Here is a 19,668-nt window from a genome sequence, read left to right as displayed (position 1 = left end):
ACTCGGCGACCCAAACGGCCACGCGTCTGAAAGTGATTATTACTTATTTAATTTCAAGTCTCAACCCAGGAATGTGATTGTTGACAAACCACTTTAACGCCTCGGGCAAAATATTCGCATCTACCATGGGCCGTCTACACACAAAGGATTACGTGTATTGATGTCATTTTTGCCAGCATTGTTCGAACCAGATTTACAGCCGTAATATCCGTTAGAAATACACACAAAATAACAAGTACTATATTAGAAACTTACAGTCAATAAAGGGGGTTAGTAATTAGTGTTGGTAAAAGTTCAGAGAAAAATTTACCGGAACTATGATCAAGGCATTTTAATCTAGCTTTTTACCGTAAACTATAGAATTCTTACGTTATTTATCAGATTAGAAAGTTCTTTACAGTTTTTAAAATTCATTTATGACAATATTCTTAACAATATTCACTCGTTGCTTATCTACGGTATGTATTATTTAGAACAAGTCTTTAAGTTTTCCCTTTTTTTTTCTTTGTTTTGTATCCTAACTATGCGTTTATATATTCTAACAGACAGTTTGAGAATATATCGCATTAAAATTGACAGCAATCAAAGACTTGGAAATAATGAAATCTATAATCTACGTTGCACTTGTGCTGGTGTTTCTATTTCAATCTGCTTTGGGACAAAATTCTGATGACGTCATGAGGACACCTGACGAAGAGACGAATGATGAAGATAAAAAAGGCGAGTCAAACATTATGTATAGTAGGGTGAGGAAGATGGGGCACCTTTAGCACATAAAATAGAAATATCCTGATTGTATTAACAACGGTCTATAAAGTCGTCAGGATACGTTTTTAAAATTTTCTGAATGTTCTTTGTTTACTACCAAATGGCATAAGAAAATGGAACGAAAAAGTGTCCCATCTTCCCCCACCCCACTAAATATATATATATATATGTAGTTTACCAGAGATAAAAGTGGTTTAACCATAAATAATCATCACTAAGTTACATATAGTGGGATGGGGGTAGGTGGGACACCTTTTCATTCCATTTAGTAGTAAACAAAACATATTCAAAGAATTTTAAAACCACATCCCTACGACTTCCATATAGACTGTTGTTAATTGTTTAAAACACAACCAGGACATTGTGTGCTAAAGATATCACGTCTTACCCCACGTTACTATACGTGGTAACTTGTAAGCTGGCACGAGTTGTATGGGACAGAACACCCGAGTTATAACGACTGTCCTTATCTCGCCACGCAATTAAGGATAAATATGTTACATAGATTCACTCATATTAAACTCATTCACTCATATCCCATCGATGCCCATCTTACCTCGCTAACCGTATCCCATCCTACCCCACTGCTGTATCCCATCTTACCCCACTGTTATATCTTATCCCACCCCACTAACGGTCTCCTATTTTACCTCACCAACGATACCCCCATCTTATCCCACTAAAGATACACCATCCTATCCCACCAACGATATCCCATCTTATCCCACTAAAGATATCCCATCCTACCCCACCAACGATATCCCATCTTATCCCACTAAAGATACACCATCTTACCCCACCAACGATGCCCCATCTTATCCCACTAAAGATATCCCATCCTACCCCACCAACGATATCCCATCTTATCCCACTAAAGATACACCATCCTATCCCACCAACGATGCCCCATCTTATCCCACTAAAGATATCCCATCCTACCCCACTTTCCACATAACTTACTTAATCTCACATATATTTTACAACCTACAGACGCAGGCGGCAGTAACAAGGTCGTGGTACTTGGTGTAGCTTTATCGGCCTCTGTCATGGTAGCCGTGGCTGGTATATTTATCGGGAAATATTTCCACGTTGAGAAACTCCTTTGTTGTTGTTGCAAGAAAAAAACTGCCGACGAAGAAAAACTCGATACGAATCCGCTAGGTGACGCTGGGTGGTACGGTTCTGATATCAACAAAGAGTCGAACATGTTTATGACCGGACGCGTGGTAAGACACATATAGTAGAATGAGGAAAAGACGGTACACCTTTAGCACATAATATTCGGTATTCCTGATTGCGTTTTAAACAGTTAACAACGGTCTATGCCGTAACGGAACGGTTTTGTAATTCTATGTTCTTTGGTACTACCAAATGGGACGAGAAAACAGACTGAAAAGGAGTCCCGTCCTACCCAAAACTACTATATATCTTATGCTTGTTTATTTTACGAATTGCAAGCTATTTCTTTTTTATCCATGCATTCTGTATCGTATACAATGCATTAGCACGATTTTTCGCACCGAATTGATAACGCAATGAAGCCAATAATGTTTGTTCGAAGCAGTTATGTTTGTCCCGTTTAAGTGTAACGTTATCTCGACTAAATATATATACAGTTACTAATGTGGGGTAATGGAGTGAGCTTATAATATTAGATATTTCGTAATCGTGTGTTAAACTAATAAAAACACTCTTTTAAAGTCGTAAGAATAGACGAGCATTTATATTTTAAACATAGTGTCTGTTTACTACCAAATGGGACGATAAACGAAAATAAAAAATAGACTATAGCTGCCCCAATCTATTATTATATAACATAGTCAATACGTGTCCCTTAGGCGATAATAACTTCTTTCTTTACCGAAACGGATATTGATTTGCAAACATAATGTATCCTCTAGCGACGTTTCGAAGCTCGTTAATGACGTTGAATTTATGTTCGATATCTTCGCTATTGTAGTTATTTATTTCTCCCAAGCTAATTTCTGCGTTTTGTTGTGGCTAAATTGAATGCCTAATTCGATTTTAAATTAGTTTCTTTCATGTGGTCCTTTATTTGCTGCAGAACGGAGCATATTCGGCAAACGAGAACTTTAAAGGAGATGAGAAAAAAGAAGAAACAAAAAAACAAAGTGAGTCGAAGCGCTCACACGGACCCAGGCGGGCACCGGTTTTGCCCTCTTCCACAAAGCACAAGAAGTCAAAAGCGACATCAATGACAGTGAATATAGAACCGATTGGATTCGGCGCTTGTACAACTCACATAGCAGCGGATGGATCACTTGTTAAAGCGCGAGCAGTCGAGGAGAAATTCAACCGAACTCCTGCAACTGAAAGTCAGATAACTAGCTATAACTCAGAGACGAGCTATAAGGCCGCAGCCAGTCAACATGATGATATTTTGTTTTGATTGCTCTGTAATTTTAGTTTATTTAATATTCTTGAAGCGTTCCACTCTTTATTGCAAGGACAGTGCAAGCTACGTCATCTCGGCGAGTCATAAAAGCAGCGACAAGATGGTTTGTCGGCCACAATAAATGTGCAAAGTTATTCCTGTTTAACGATTTCTATCCGCGGTCTGTTGTTGCGTTAAATTGTATCAAACCTTTATTAAAACACAACTGCGTTATATGGAAAGTAGTTGGGAGTGAGATAGTTAGCATTCTTGAGTGAAAGGTTCATTCGTTAAGGTCTTACAAGCTCACATGCTTTCTGTATAATACGAATTTTAAAATACTTTTATCACATATTTTCCTAATATCCTGATCATGTTTTGAACATTTAACAGCGGTCTATAGGGGTCGTGAGGATACGGTTTAATAGTTCTTTAAATGTTCTTTGTTTACTACTAAATGGGACGAGAAAATAGAAGGAAAAGGTGTCCCATCTTACCCCAACCCACTTTATTTATCGAGCTTAAGGAACAGGGGTTCCAGCTAAAATCAAGCTTTACTGTTAAATTAACTTTGAATGAAATTTATATTTACGGCAACGCTTCATGTCTCTATACGTCACCCATAAAGATAAAACGAGGTTATACCCTAACTAACTAACTATATATTAACGAGTGGTTTGAACGGTTACACACCAAACACTGCGGTAGTAAATATATATTTACACAAACATCGTTTCGATCCTTCTTGCCAATAAAGGACGACTCACAACCAGGTTTCTCTAACTGCTGAGTTATAGAGTTTATGTAAGGATAATATCTTGCTTTTGCATATATAGTAGGGTGGGGAAGTAGGGACACCTTTAGCACATATTATCCAATTATCTTGATCGTGTTTTAAACAAACAACAACGGTCTATAGGAGTCGTGGGGATACGGTATTATAATTATGTGTTCTTTGTTTGTTTTTACCAAATGGGACAAGAAAAAAATAGTAAAAAGGTGTCCTATCTTTTTCCCACCTATACTCTTTATAATATATGTTGACATACAGTGCAGGTTTGCATTGTGTATTGATAGGTGAATATCTCACTAACTGTTGTTTTAAAGTGAATGTGTTTCGTTGTTGAGATGCCTTTAACTGAAATCGAGATTGAAGGTGTCCAGGAATCCTGGGAAAAGGTTTCTTCAGGTGGACCGAAAACAACTGGACTTATCTTGATGGAAAAGTAAGAACGTTTTAAGATATCCTAAAAAGCAAGCACGCTTTGTTTAAAAAGCACGCTTTTGTTTGATACTATAAGTCAAACATTATTTACCCACAACTTGTTCTAGGGTAAAAAACATTTAAACAGTAGGGTAAGGAAAGATGGGACACTTTTTCATTCTACTTTCCTGTCCCGTTTGGTAGTAAGCAAAGAACATCTGAAGAATTATAAAACCGTATCCTCATATACAGTTGTAATATCTTGAAAAAGGAACCAGTTATTTGTTTAAATAATTTTTTACCAGTTATTTGTTTAAATAATAAAATAACCGATATATAGCTTAATGTAAAAAGCCAAATGTGGCTTAAGTCCCATGGCGTGTCACACTGCTATATGGCTTTATTATCCCTTTATTTACACAATGTGTAAAATATATGACTTGCATAACATATATAATGTACTAGTCCCTTATTTGGCCATCATTATAAGAAATATCATATAGTAGGGCGGGGGAGGATGGGACACCTTTTCATTCTATTTTCTCGTCCAACTTGATAGTAAACAAAGAACACTCAAAGAATTATAAAACCGTATTCTCACGACTTCTATGAAACGTTGTTAATTGTTTAAAACACGGTCAGCATATTTGGATATTACGTGCTAAAAGTGTCCCGTCTTCCCCCATCCTACTGTATATAGTTAATTAAAACGTCCGGCGCCGTGGCGTAGTGGTTAGCGCGCCTGCCTGTAACCAATAGGTAATGGGTTCAAGAGCCCGACGCTGCTACCACTGTGGGCGTATGTGTCCTTGGGCAAGACACTTAACGACAATTGCTCCAACCCAGTGGTCACTAATGGGTTGTCCAAATTATCAGCCATACATAAAAAAAATTTAAAAAAATTCCCAAAAAAATAATCACCCACGAAGTAACATACATGGTAACTCGTAAGCTGGCACGAGGTGTTAAACCCGTGTGATAACGACTGTCGTTTTCCGGCCACGCGAGGATAAAGTAAGTTGCATTCATTCATTCAAAACAGAGAAGAGACGTTATAATTAACAACAAAATGGCAATCGTTAAAACACGTCTCGAATAAGAAAAACGTTTAAGCATAATATTGCCTAAGCGCATTTATATATGCAAAGTGACTTATAACATTTTGGCATAATTAATTTATTTAAAGTATTTATAGACAGAATATGTAATAAATATTCATGTTGTCTAATGGGAAGGGAATTCAAAAATAGCACTTTAATCCATTAGGGCTGTTAGGTCGTTGGGAAAGAACTATTTATAAAGTTTGAAACGCACTTACCCTTTTTCAGAAAATCGCCCCTTATTTTTGCATTTTGTGAAATACACTCCTTTTTGGGAAAAAAACACCCCTTTTTGCATTTCTGGTGTAAATTAATAAAAATCTACGTGCATTATTTAATTTTCTCATTTTCTTATTTAAATGAATGTAATTTATTTGCCCTCGCGTGGCGGGGAAACGACAATAGTTATAACACGGGTGTTCTGTTTCATATACACCTTGTGCCTCTTATTAGTTACTATCTATATGTAACATTGTGAGTGATTATTATTTGATTTACTTTTAATTGTTTTGCTTTGTGTATTGCTGACAGCTTGGACAACCAATTAGTGACCACGCTTCTATTTGACACAGGTTGTTCAACACATATCCAGCCAGCATTGAGGTATTCAGTCATCTCGGCATTCCTTCTAAACCGGATGGCGCAATAACTGTATCTGACCTTGCCAGTATAGGGGGCGTATCTAACCATGCTGTAAGGTATGTAGGCTACGTGACAAAATATTTATTTGCAAACGACGGATCCAACTCTGAGCAAACATGACTTTGTACTTCAATGAACGTTGTACTGGGCTGTGAAAGTCACTATTTGACTCAAACTTATAATCATTAAATGTCTTTGATGCGATAATGTAACGTGTTATGTGGTTTTAGCAACGTGTATAGGTTTATGGCTCGATGCTGCTACCATTTTGAGCACACGTGTCTCCCGGATTGACACTAAACTGTCAATACGTGGTTAAACGTGGACGAGGTGAATGAAAAGAAAACCCGTGTTATAAGGACTGTCGTCACCCGCCACGCGAGAATCAAGAAAGTTACATACATGCCAATTCGTAAACTGGCAGAAGAAGTATAAAACAGAACACCCGTGCTGTAACGGTTTTCGTTGCCCCGTTATGCGAGATTTCTTCACATTTTCAAAAGCAAACTTCACTCATACATTCGTTTACTAATTTCTGATTTGCAGTTTGGCGTCAAGAATCGGTAAACTTGTGGGCCTCCTAAACAACGAGACTGAATTAAAAGAATCGTCGACAGAAGTTGGCAGAATACACGTCAAGTATGGGGTGACGTCAGAACATGTTGACGTACGAGTATTATCATAGCTTTATTATTTTTGGAATCTATAGTGTGGAAACGGGTTGAAATTATTTAACGACTATAGGGGCGTTTGGGTTCGAAATCTTAAAAGTTATCTAAAGTTAAATCGATTTTGATTGGCCGCTATGAAATACCAAGGTGCTTTAATAGATAATATAGTATAGGATGAAGAAAGACGGGACACCTTTTAATTCTATGTTTCTGTTCCATTTGGCAGTAAACAGGGAACGTTTGAAGAATTATAAAACCGTATCCTCTCACGACTCCCGTAAAGACTGTTGTAAATTGTGTAAAACACGATCAGGGTATTTTGATATCAAGTGTTAAAGAAGTCCCCCGTCTTCCCCTACAGTACCACATTGGCAGAAATAACTTAACGTAAGACCACATATATGTATCCAAAAAACTTTAAACTAACGATTACATCAACCAGCTTTGAATTCATGAACATTTTCGCTGTTTTAGCTTTTGGGTTCCGTCCTTCTTTCCGTAATTTCTGAAAACCAAGGGCTTTCAAATACATCTGAACTCATAGGATGGTGGTCAAAGACTTGGAACATCATTGGAAACTACGTAAAAACTGGACTAAAAGAATAGATCGCAAAAATTATTTGTTATGTTTAGTTCACCGTTCTATCACTTGGACGGATAGCATCTTACTCGATCTCAGTGTTGCATTTTTGCTAAATAGTAAAGTGACCTAATTCTACTTTTTAACTAAGTTAGAACAATATTACATTTTAAATGATTCTTTTTAACATTATAGTAATATATTTGTGATAGTAATCTTCTTTGTTTGTTTAATTTGAACGAAATCATTTATGTTGTATTTTTTTATTGCGAAACACTGCTTTATGCGTGAACGTAACAATTGAATTAAATCTGCTGATTGTTCCATGACGCGAAACAGAAGCATTGCATTTGTATGTATGCATAATGCATACTATGATACATGTACCATCACACTATGAAAGTTTAAAAGAAGATAAATGAATTGGGTACAAAAATAATATGACAGCGCAGATCGTCGGGATAACGTTTTATTTCAATGTAAAACTTAAATTTAGAAAAAGACGTTACAGTTTTATTTTGATTTGCGAAAATTGCATTTCGCATTATTAGTGTAAGGAATAGTACAGATATATTTATTTATGGCAATATGCATTAAGATGTTTACGGTAAAGTTTCTATTTGGTTTTGTGCAAATGGTTTTGACTGGGAATTTCAGATTTTTTTTTCAAAAAGTTAACTGGGCTATTTCATACTTTATATTAACAGTGTAAGGCAGACTGTATAGTTTTATTTATTTATGTAAACATGTAGTAAAGTAGATTGTTTGTGATAAGGATGATTTGGTTTGGGAAAATAACGGTCTTCACTTAAAAAAGTGGGCACTAGAGAAGTAGTCAAGAATCCTAGGTTGTTGGAAAGTGTTAGAGGTTGGTAGTTGGGGGTTTAGCGTTCAAAACGTAGGGGATTCGTCACTAGAACCAAAACGTAAACTATTCAGCATTTAACATGTTTAGTTATATTTTTATGCTTAATACAAAATAGCAGCCAGTAAAACAAGTGCAGACATGGAATGAAACAGGTACAAAAAATCTAAATTCACAATACAAGTTTTAGCTGTGTACCGTTTGGTTTTTGTGCCAGGATTCTTGATCACAACTTTGCTTGCACAGATTTTTAGGCTTTTAGTTCAGCTAATTTCTTAAAGGTTCAATTAATAATTTCATACAGTACTCGTAGTGTTATTAACACCCTATGTGCAAAATTTAATCTGAAAAACAAGTGCGCACCTTATTTTACTTGAGCTGTATTATATTATATATTTTATTGTTAAAATATTGTTAGTTTTTGCAGTATTAGTTCTAGTTATTGCAGTATATTTTATATGATTCATATTGTATAAACCAATTTGCCCAATGTGTTTTTTTTTATTTTGTTTATACATTTTTAGCAATTTACAAAAAAATTGTCCACTAGGATAATTATTTTTATATTCTTTTAACTTAAGTATCTTCTGATCATTCTGGCTTTAAGTAATTCTAATTTCTTGTCCCTTCCACAGTCCAAATTACTCAGTTATTGCAAATAGAAGAAATCTTGAAACACAGTGTTAGGGTTACGTGCTTAGTTAAACAAAACCACACAATGCAGTACTAACATCATATTATTAACTTAAGTTTCTAAAGAATTCAATATGGAACAAGATGAAGCCCTGTTGCTTGTACGGGAGCAGGTTGGTTGTCTTTGTATTGGTTGTTCATTTGTTGCTAGTTTAATGTTTATACACAAAATAGCAAAAATGCTTGTCTTTTTAATAGCAAAAACATATTTTTTATGATTTCTAACTTATATAGGCCATTAGGCCTATGACCTAATCTTTGACTTTTATCCTATAACAGAAGTTTTTTTGAAATATTTCCAACTTGTATAAAAGTAAGTTAAGTTAGTGACTGTGTTTATATAAAAAAACATAAATCAAAACTATTTGGACATTTAAACTATGTTTAACTTTGGGTCCTGGGGAATGGTCTAAATGGCAGGACATCGACAACAAACCTCACCCACATAGAACAGATAATAGATCGATTTTTATAATTAATTAATGAATTTCTTCACCATATGCCAATATTTCACCACCACATTTGTAAAAGTCAATGGACATTATATTTATCCTATACCTGGTTTTGGGTGTCGAGTAGTGGGCAAAATCTGGCATAAATCATAGTTGTGGCACAACGCACAAGGACCTCACCCATATAGAATAGAATGCCTGGTAGTGGTCACAGTCATGCTATGTAGAGTGTAGACAGCTAGTTTGTAAATAGACACTAAACAGCAGGGTAACAACTATTTTAAGGTGGAAAACTAGGGTGACGAAACACTTTAAGTCACCCCTGTTTTAAAATTAAGGGACATTTTGCCTCAAAATAATGGTAAATATGTTGGATAGCCTATCTCTATCTGTAACATTAGATTACTCCGATGGGCAGTCTTACGAAATAACATTTCTTGGGTAATGGGCCAACTGTGGCCTAAATCCCAGGTCCCATGGCTTACCCCACTGTAGGATCTCTTCCATATAAAATAGAATGTGCATATTCAATGTTGGGGTAATGGGCCAACTCTGGTCTAAATTCCAGGTCCCATGGCGTGTCAGTGTCCACTGTAGGACTTCTTCCATATAAAATAGAATGTACATGTATGATGTTGGGATAACGAGCAAACTCTGGCTTAATTCCCAGATCCTCATCAAGGACCTCCCCCATATAGAACAGAAAACCTTTTAAACGCAATATTTAAATATCATTTGTTATTAAAGGACATGAAGAAGCGAATGAACGGTGGCCAACAATTTATTGAATTCTTAAGTTTGAACAGCGGAGACCTCTTGTGGACAAATGTGGATAAAATCGTGGATGCTTTGGCAACTTATTGGGTCAGTTCAAGCAATTTCAAGGTAAAAGAACATTTTGATAAAATATCACATTGTTTTGTCAGTTGTTTAACTTAATACCACATTAAGTAAGGGGTGAGTAAAACAGGTTTAAATTGCAGTAATGTGTTTTTATTTTCGTTCATAAATTTTTTTATGTCAGCAAATTAGTTTAGTTTACAAATTTCACAAAACGAATAAAAAAGTTAATTTGGTTTACAAAAAAAAATGAAAACCTAAATCGGAATTTTAGTTAGTTAGTTTCCTAAAAGCGCTTCCACACAAGGCTAAACATAATTTATTTAAAGACACATCATACGATATAAGTTAACACTATAGTGTGCATTGACTGGGTAATGCCGCTGTAGTATATTTATAGAATTGGCCTCACGTCATGGGGGATTAATTGTTTAGTGAGTTGACTCTTTCAGTGTAAAGTTGTGTTAAGTCTCTTGAATCTCAAAGTTAATTTAACCCAATATTTCTTATAACAATATAGTTAACGGTTATATATTTCTGTAAATATTCCTTGTTAATATTAAAAGGAACAAAAAAAAGAGGTTATAACAGATCATTTTACCCCAAACCTACTATGTCTTGCAACAAGGATATCATGGCTCGCAATTACGGCAACAAAATATGGTATAGTAGGGTGGGAACAAATGGGCACCTTTTATTTTATTCTCGTATCCCATTTTGTGGTAAACAAAGAACATTCAATGAATTACAAAACCATATCCTCACGATTGTCATATACCGTTGTTAATTGTTTAAAACAAGATCAGATTTCGATATTATGTGCTAAAGATGTCCCGTTTTACTGCACAGTAATATGTTTAAATCATTAGATAGTTTTAGGAATTGTAAAGTTTTCAAAACTTCGTTAGAAATACACACAGCCACAGTCTACAAGTGTAATGTTTTATATTTGTGTAAACCCATGAAAAATGTCGGTTCCAGCCCAATTTAAAATTAATGGTAACTGTTTAGTTGCGCTGGTTTGGTTATGTATGTAATCAACCCCTTAATTAATAAACCGCGTTTAAGTATACCCACTTATGAATAGAACATACTTCATAAAAAAAAGGGTTTTAACGAAAACCGGTTTGTTCATTACGTAGACACATGCATTATTATAAACCAATAAGTCAAATTTTGTACGTTTTTTTTTCATTTTCTTGTCACTCACAAAGTATGGTTACAACAAGTACTATGCTGTCATAACTATGACATCACAAAGGTGTTTCTTACGAAACAACCGATCACAAATTGTAAGGGTTTTCTTGTAATTAAGCAGGATATGTAGTAAATACTTGGAAATTATTGCGCGCATCTTCTGTGTAAAAAGCTAGACTTTGTAAATTTAAAGTAACCTAATATTTAGCGATTACATTATAATGTATCATGGTTTAATAATACTGTGTGTAATCAAATATGATTTAATTTCAATGATAAATATAAAAATATAAACCTCATTTTGTGATTCAAACCAGTAAACATAAATGTTCATAACTCATATTAAAATTGTTATGTTCAGAATTGATATCAATATTTTTCTTTAATATTTGCAACAAACAAATAAATATTAATACACAGTATAATATGTATACAATTTAAATATTTCTCAAACACAATTCTTTACTTGCGGGCAACAGTTTTCTTATTGGCATAAATTCTTTATTATATCCACAGTAAACAAATGAATATTAATGTACACAACAGCTTAAATAAGCCACAAAAAAGCATGATCGGTGTAATATTTTTCATGTTTGTGCACAATCTTTAGTATTTCTATTATCTATATACAAATAAAATTAATGTAACAATTTGTTATTGTAACAGTTTGCAGTTTATATATCCCACATAACATAATGCTTTTGCACAATGTACAATATACAATGCACAGCTTCAATAACTAGCCTGATCCGTGTAATATTTTCGTTTCTCATGTACAATCTTTTAGTATTTAAATAGCAAGCAAATGATATTAATGTATACTAAAAGTAGGCTGTGCAGTTTATATATCCCACATAACATAATGCTTTTGCACAATGCACAATGTACAGTTTCAATAACTAATTAGCTGTCCAGCTACTAGCATGTGATGTGTGTGATTAAAGCTAGCCCCCAAGGCTTTCTCTCTAGCATCTGCTACTACCACTCTGTAAACAGTAATTAAATGGCAAGTGATGGTAATTAATCCACCAAGGACATATTTTATTATTTTTTGTGTTCTTTCAAGTAGTAAGGGGACGTAATAACCAGTTTTAATAGGTTTCAGTCTTTCTAAAATTTTAATCATATTGTAATCTGGTAGCAGAATTATTTGCTGGAGTTATTATATGGAAAACAATATTGTACATATTATTCTATGCTATGTAGTGAGTCCTTGTCAAAGACCTGGGATTCTGAACAGATTTGGCCAACTACCCCAATACTTAACATAATAAATTTACTCTATCAACTTTTGCATGCTCTTGTATCATAGTGGTCAATCGTTTATTCATGTTCTGACTGTAGTTAGGCATTACCACACTCACCCTAATTGCTACAATTAAAATCTAGTAGAGTGGGGCAAGATGGTACACTTTTTTATTCTATTTTCTCATTTCATTTGGTAGTAAACTTCCATAGGCCGTTGTAAATTGTGTCAATAAGATTAGTATATTTGGATATCATGTGCTAAAGGTGTCTCATCTCCCCCCACCCTACTATATATATATATCAGAAATAATAATGACATCAATACATCATCATGTTTTTAGGTTGCACTTTTGGGTTTGGATATTTTAAGTTTACTGGTAGAAAGGTTACAAGATGATTTCCAGCAATACTACCATCTCAGTAAGTAAACTAATTACCACTGTAGTACAGTGTAAGACTGTAGATAATCTATATAAGCTACATTATATGCTGTACTGTGTAGTGTTACTAATGAAAATTTATTGGATTAATTTTTGGATCAATTTTATGCCTTGTAATAATTAATTATTACTTCATGTTTTGCTGTTGATTTTGATTGATTTTTGTTCAAATTACATAGGGAACCCGCAAGGGTTTGTAAAGAGAAAATGAGGGAAGTAAAAAAAAATATTTTGAGATATCTTTTTATCAAAGCGTTTATTAAAAGCAGTTATGCATACAACAAACTAATATGAAATTCCCTTCCCAGTTCAAATTGCATTGACCCACAAGATTTTTAACGATGGCCCCTAGCTTTACTGTTAATGCTTAATATATAGCCTATTGCAAAGGGTATACTTACACTGTATTTATAAAATGCTTGTTACAAACTAATATGAAACATCTAACATCTTCCCCCAGTTAAAATTGCATAGACTGACAAGTGACAACTATGGCTCCTAGCTCTACTGTTAATTATTGTCTATTTATGCTTAATATGTTACTTGTTGTAAAGAGAGAAATACTGCTACAGTGCTATTACACTATATATACTAAACGCAAATAACGAACTATTATAATTTTCCCCCAGTTCAAATAGCATTGACTGACCGTATGGGGGATCAGAAGGATCAAGTGCGAGATGCGAGCATCACTCTTCTTACCAACATCATGGATGTAGCTTCATCTCCTCAGGTACTTTATTATGTATTCAACTGTTCAAAACTTAATGTAGCATACACCTATGCATAAGGGGGGTGGGAGGGGTGGTTTTAAGCAAATAAAATCACACTTTTTCGTTTTTCTTCTGTGCAGTCTACAGTTATATTTAAAACTAAATTCATCAAAAATTCATACACAAACTGCCACACACAAAATGTAGGCAAATTTATGTATTGACTAAACCTTTAGTTTTTAGGCCCATGTGTGTTATATATCTACCCTTTTATTATTATGCATAGATATGCCTGTATATATCTAGCCTTCAATATTAAGAGGCCTATATTCATATCTACTTTTTTATTTACTCACTTCATATCAACAATATATATTTATTTTGCATTCACCCACAGTATGTATTCGAACGTTTCTCATCTGCGTTTACCCACAAAGTATGGAGGGTACGCGAGGGTGTATGTCGCCTCCTTGTGGCCACGATCAACCGATTCGGAGCTCGCTCGTTATACCTAAGCAAACTTCTTCCACATGTGTGTGTGCTTCTTGGTGATCCAAATGCACAGGTTGGTTGTATTGTAGGGAACATTGGAGATATATTATATAGTAGGGTGGGGGAAGATGGGAAACATTTTCCTTCTATTTTCTCACATCATTTTCATTCTATTTTCTCGTCCCATTTGGTAGTAAACAAAGAACATTTAAAGAATTATAAAACTGCATCCTGATGACTCCAAAAGACTTTTGATAATTGTATAAACGATCAGGATATTTAGATATTATGAGTGTCTTCCTCCACCCTATTATATATACGTTGGTAAGGCCCTATAAGGTTTAAATTATTATGTCACAAATGCACAAGTTGTTTTAAGTGGTATTGTTAGAAATAATGGAGATATGATATAGATTATTAACAACCGAATGTACATGTCAAAATATTTTGTGGCTTTTTGGCAAATGTCATGTAATTGCCGTGGGAAGTAAGCTATCAGTTTGTCAATGGTTCAGTGTTTTAATGTACAGTTAAGGTTTGTGGTGTATACAGATGATTTTTGATTCATAATATATCTATATATGTATTATATTTTGTAAATTACGATTGTTTCCAATTTTACTTTCGACTTTGTTCGATATACTTTTTATCTGAGTGTTACAGTTTATTACATGTTGGTGCCTGTTATATTTTGGTGTACTACATTCCAGAACATAGTCCACAGTCTATTATTGGTGTAAAACTATCACACAGGTCTCCCTTATCTATGTACAGTGTAGTACTGTAGTAGCTTCAATGTAGTTTATTGTGTAAAATTAAATAAGCGTGAAAACTGCCTGTACTTATTTTATGGTGTGTCTACTGCTGCCCATTATGAACCATGTAGATTGCACAAGCTGTTGTTTTGTTGCTCATCTGTGACCTTGTTCAGTGACCATGTATTCTTAAAACAATTTCGTGCTTCTCTACAATTTGGCCTATTTTATAATTGTGCAACACTCTTTACCAAATGTTTAGCAAAATAGTCATTTGGTTTCTTCGTGAAAAAGTTTTGCCAATAGATATTTTTGATTATTGTCATTGTCATTAAGTTACACTTAGTAAAATTAAGTTAATCTTACCAATTAAAACCAAACCAAGTCCTAAGTTAATTAAAGCTAGATATTTTAGATTATTTTAACATTGTCTTTAAATTATAATTTACTTTGTGAACTTACTTAATCCAACCGATTCTAAGTTTGAAACGTAGATAATTTAAAGTTAAACCCAACATTCAAAGCTCTATGTTGTCATCACTTTTTAGCATTTACTTGAATTGTAGCGCGTGCTGCCTCCCCAATTGAACAGACGTGTATAAATAATTGATGCTTCTTCTGCCTATGTGTGATTTCTATTAGCACCACCAACTGTTCTTTTTACTCATATCAAACCGTATTTGTGCCAGTAACATATGGCATATTACGTCTTGTTTTTCTCACAAGATTTGCTTTACTGTCCCAGTCTCAGATAGCATTGATCCACATTAGTCTGTGCCAGGTCTGATAGAAAAAGTCCAACCACACACCCATTAGCTTGCTTTATCCTTTGTAGGCCTCAAGGCCTGTAATATATTATTCCTTATCAAAACACACAAAGTTTCATTCATTTTTGGTCCCAAGCAATTGAGTCTACTAGCAAATTAGGACGTTTGAATTATAGTTGCTAATTTTGAATGTAATTAATTTGTAAAATAGTTTCATAAATTAATTTCCCCTTATATAGTAATGCCATTAAAATGTATTCTTTGTATTATATTTACTAGTCTAATTGGAATGTATGTAATATGTAAGAACAGTTTCTTTATTTTTGTGTTTTCATTAAGCTAAAAAAAATTTGTTGATGTTATTCATTTTAACCTTAAATGCTGTATTGACTATTTCTGAGTTTATTACGATGTGCGCACACATTAATGCTAGGTATTCAAAATATTCCGCAGCATACGTATAACCAACGATCCTAATATTGTGGTTTCTGTTGAGTTTTGTTAATTGTTGCATCAAGTTTAAATGCTGTCTACGCTATTTTTGAGTTTATTATCTTTTGCCCACACATTAATACTAGGTATTCAAAATATTTCAAAGTATTTCATAGTATAAGTATAACCAACGACCCTAATATTGTGGTTTTTGTTGAGTTCTGTTAATTGTTACCTCAAGTTTTAATGCTGTATTGGCTATTTTTGAGTTTATTACTTTGTGCTTGCGCATTAACACCAGGCATTCAAAGTATTCCATAGTATAGGTATAATCACCATCACCAATATCAATCCTAATATTGTGGTTTTTGTTAAGTTTTGTTACTTTAAGCATAAATCATGTATTCACTGTTTCCCAGTTTTTTACTCTGTGCCCACGGATTAGGCATTCAAAGTGTTCCAAAATATTCCATAGTAAAAAGTATGACTAGCAAGCCTTATATTGTTGTGGCTTCCTTGGGTATTTATTAAAAGTGAGAATGAGTGAACTTTACACACTTATGAAATTATGAAATGCCGAGCAAAAATTCCAGCAGTTTGTGGGCAACTTTAGCTGTTCACATCGTATTGAAAATATTCAATGCCTTGTGTTCGTATTGAAAGTGAGATCGAATGTTTATTATGGAAGAGATTGTGATAATAAGATTTCTATTGTGCCAATACTAACAATAAGGTTTGTGAAGTAATAATCCGTATTGACACGTGGATTCTTTGTGGTCATAACTTGGATTTATTATGAAAAACTTTTGTGTTTCCCTATTTTTTTAATACTAAATTTTCTATTTTAATGTAATACATTTGTTTATGTTTATTGAAAATTATTTTTTTTGTTTGATAATTTTTTAACTTGTAAAGGCATTTAACAGTTCAACTTCGCTAAATGCTAAAGTGGTGTATTAAGTGATTAAAATGTTTAAATTTATATGAAATCTTACAATGTTACCCCACATGCCCAACTAATTTAAAATCCTTAAACTAATAGTTTTGATATGTTGTTGTTTTTTTTGTTTTACCTTTCAAAGACAATGTTACTCGAGAAATACAGGCACAAGTAATTACAAGTTTATCAAGTACAACCACATGCAAACTGTAATGGCAAATAGCTATGGTGTCTTTTGTTTTATATAGAGTAGGATGGGGGAAGATGGGACATTTTTTGACTGTATTTACTCGTCCCATTTAGTAGTAAACAAAAAACATTCAAAGAATTATAAAACCGTATCCTCATGACTCCCATAGACTGGTGTTAACTGTTTAAAACACAATCAGGATATTTGGATATTTTGTGTTAAAGGTGTCCCATCTTACCCCATCTTATATGTTTTTAAAATTTATATTAAGTCTTAAACCTTTACTGATCAATAGATTATGTTACATTTCATTTTGCATGCCCCACTATTTGTAAAATTACCAACCACAACCCATGCCAATATTGTATAAAGTTTTGATTTTCATTCATCGCCACCACAGTCTATTACAAACTATTCTCTCATACTTGGACATTACTTGAACAAATGGGGAGATTTAAGAGGCGTTCTTCCTTTGTGTTATCCCCCCTTTTAAATAACCGCTTAACAATGGCTTGAAAACACAGTCCCCCAACCCACTGTACTACCCATCAAGATTGTTATTAAGTTACAATAGCAAGAATTTTGCCGTTCTTATATTTGTTATTGTATTTTTGTTCTGCGTGGAATATTATCTTAATATATTTTTGTAGTGTTTTGTTTAAATTTATATAAAGTTTATGGTCAGACATAATATTATGCCAGTGTGTCATATTATAATTTACATTTGTTCAAATTTTGTGACCATTTCAAAGTTATTGTTTTGTTGATGTTCTGTCATGTTAACACTCATCACTCAATTTTAATTTTGCTTGAAAATTAAAATAACTTTACCAAAAACACTTTTTGTTCATCTATTTTTTTTAATAGAGAACATATTATAATACACTACTGTGCAAATTTTGTGACCAATTCAATGTTATTGTTTTGTTGACATTCTGATTGTAAAACTTTGTGTCAACAATGGGTTAATTCTATATGAATAAAGAAAGGGACAACGCCATTTTAGCGAAATATTTCTTTTAATATATATTTAGTTCGGTTTTTTCTCTGTTGCGCACCAGTTTCTTCAAATATAGGTCTACTCCTAACGCATATAAAAGCGTATAACATAATATGTTGTCATATATCCATAGATAAAAAATTAAAAATATATAAAGAGTATCTTCATAAAAATATTAAAAAGAGTGTAAATATATAGTAGCCTGTACTATATCTTCATATATTGTGGCCTTTAAAAGGTAACAATTTAACTTTGTGTTATACGCTCAGTGACATTTTTCGCTTTGTTGGAGCTTTGTTGTCAAGTTATTATTCCATGTTTCATATCGGAGTTAAAGTTAATATTAAATGAGAATTCCTGTTAAATATTTACCAACTGCCATAGGTCATTCCAAGTCACCATTTCAGTTCTGAGTGTTATTTATTTGTTGTTACATTACACAAAAGTTTAGAATTGTTTAAATATATTTATCATGAAATTGTATGACCTATACCTCATGCTCACTGTCAGATTCTGATTGTTATTTCCATAACATAGATTTTTTCTTCTGCATTGAAATTTTGATTTCTAATGGGATATTTGGAACATGTTATTAACATGTAATGCATTTTATTGATTTTGTTTTGATTTAACAACTGGATATGTCACTGTATATTGTGCATTGCAATTCCAAAATCCAAAACATACTTTCCTTCTTAAAATAGGAATTGAATTAGGTTTTAGAGACATTTCTCCAAAACTTAAAGAACTGTTGTAACAACCTATTTAAAATTCCAGCTAAAACATACACTGTACAAAATCTAAAGACTAGTAAACAAAATATTTTATTTTTATAACTGTTTAGTACCATTACTTATATTCTTGGTAGTACCAATAATTGTACCGTACCCTAATCAAAGTAGGGCTGACTGGTCACCTCTGCACCCTTGGACTTATACTATAAATTGGTGTTTTTCAAGCTGAATTGTACCTTTGCATGTTGTATAGGTCTACTCCTGCTTTATGTAACTTATAATATAAATTGGTGTTTTTCAAGCTGAGAAATGTGTTTTTGGGGGAACTGTAGCTATATCTAAACCTTACTTTTTGTTCAAACTATAGATTTATCTCATATTTGTTGCATATATCGAAAATTGTGGGGTGTCTTCAAATGTTGTTATAACTTGTTCTTTAAAAATTCCAAATGTTGTAATAGCTTAACACAAACGCACACTGTCCACACTCTATTTCAACCTGTATTTCTAAATGAAGCTTCCAGTTGTTTAACAATTAAAACATATTAGC

At 33.5% G+C, this 19,668-nt stretch overlaps 3 protein-coding genes across 18 annotated transcripts in view; all 3 read left to right on the top strand.

The window, feature by feature from the left end:
* The first annotated feature begins 437 nt into the window (after positions 1–437).
* On the top strand, positions 438–3,397 carry LOC149743593 (uncharacterized). Its single transcript, XM_089887108.1, has 4 exons — positions 438–458; positions 546–720; positions 1,759–1,994; positions 2,834–3,397. Exons 2-4 carry the CDS (start codon positions 600–602, stop codon positions 3,176–3,178), a joined length of 702 nt encoding a protein of 233 aa, XP_089743234.1. The 5' UTR covers positions 438–458; positions 546–599; the 3' UTR covers positions 3,179–3,397.
* A 129-nt stretch (positions 3,398–3,526) lies between these two features.
* On the top strand, positions 3,527–8,697 carry LOC149743592 (neuroglobin-1-like). The gene is made up of 4 exons (XM_089887132.1): positions 3,527–4,389; positions 6,040–6,165; positions 6,656–6,776; positions 7,255–8,697. The coding sequence occupies exons 1-4, from the start codon at positions 4,274–4,276 to the stop codon at positions 7,384–7,386; spliced, it is 495 nt and encodes a 164-aa protein (XP_089743258.1). The 5' UTR covers positions 3,527–4,273; the 3' UTR covers positions 7,387–8,697.
* Positions 8,698–8,854: 157 nt separating this feature from the next.
* Positions 8,855–19,668, top strand: part of LOC149743591 (CLIP-associating protein 1-B-like) — a 42,668-nt gene continuing 31,854 nt past the window's right edge. For all 16 annotated transcript variants that reach the window (XM_089887043.1, XM_089887034.1, XM_089886975.1 and 13 more), the window contains exons 1-5: positions 8,855–9,031; positions 10,118–10,255; positions 12,997–13,075; positions 13,725–13,828; positions 14,206–14,373. In XM_089887043.1, the coding sequence (XP_089743169.1) occupies positions 8,993–9,031; positions 10,118–10,255; positions 12,997–13,075; positions 13,725–13,828; positions 14,206–14,373 (528 nt within the window). In that variant the 5' untranslated portion in view covers positions 8,855–8,992. The remainder of the gene's footprint in view (positions 9,032–10,117; positions 10,256–12,996; positions 13,076–13,724; positions 13,829–14,205; positions 14,374–19,668) is intronic.

The sequence above is a fragment of the Ciona robusta genome, chromosome 1, assembly GCF_009617815.1.
Source record: "Ciona robusta chromosome 1, ASM961781v2".
Lineage (NCBI taxonomy): Eukaryota > Metazoa > Chordata > Ascidiacea > Phlebobranchia > Cionidae > Ciona > Ciona robusta.
Note: the sequence above shows the minus strand (reverse complement) of the source record. Positions and strands in the feature narration are given on the sequence as shown.

Bases quoted from the DNA above. Each gene is read 5' to 3' on its own strand.
- LOC149743593 (XM_089887108.1), top strand. From the start codon at position 600: ATGAAATCTATAATCTACGTTGCACTTGTGCTGGTGTTTCTATTTCAA. The intron at 721-1,758 runs GCGAGTCAAACA...TACAACCTACAG, and splicing joins GAATGATGAAGATAAAAAAG to ACGCAGGCGGCAGTAACAAG. The intron at 1,995-2,833 runs GTAAGACACATA...TATTTGCTGCAG, and splicing joins TGTTTATGACCGGACGCGTG to AACGGAGCATATTCGGCAAA.
- LOC149743592 (XM_089887132.1), top strand. From the start codon at position 4,274: ATGTGTTTCGTTGTTGAGATGCCTTTAACTGAAATCGAGATTGAAGGT. The intron at 6,166-6,655 runs GTATGTAGGCTA...TCTGATTTGCAG, and splicing joins GTATCTAACCATGCTGTAAG to TTTGGCGTCAAGAATCGGTA. The intron at 6,777-7,254 runs GTACGAGTATTA...TCGCTGTTTTAG, and splicing joins TGACGTCAGAACATGTTGAC to CTTTTGGGTTCCGTCCTTCT.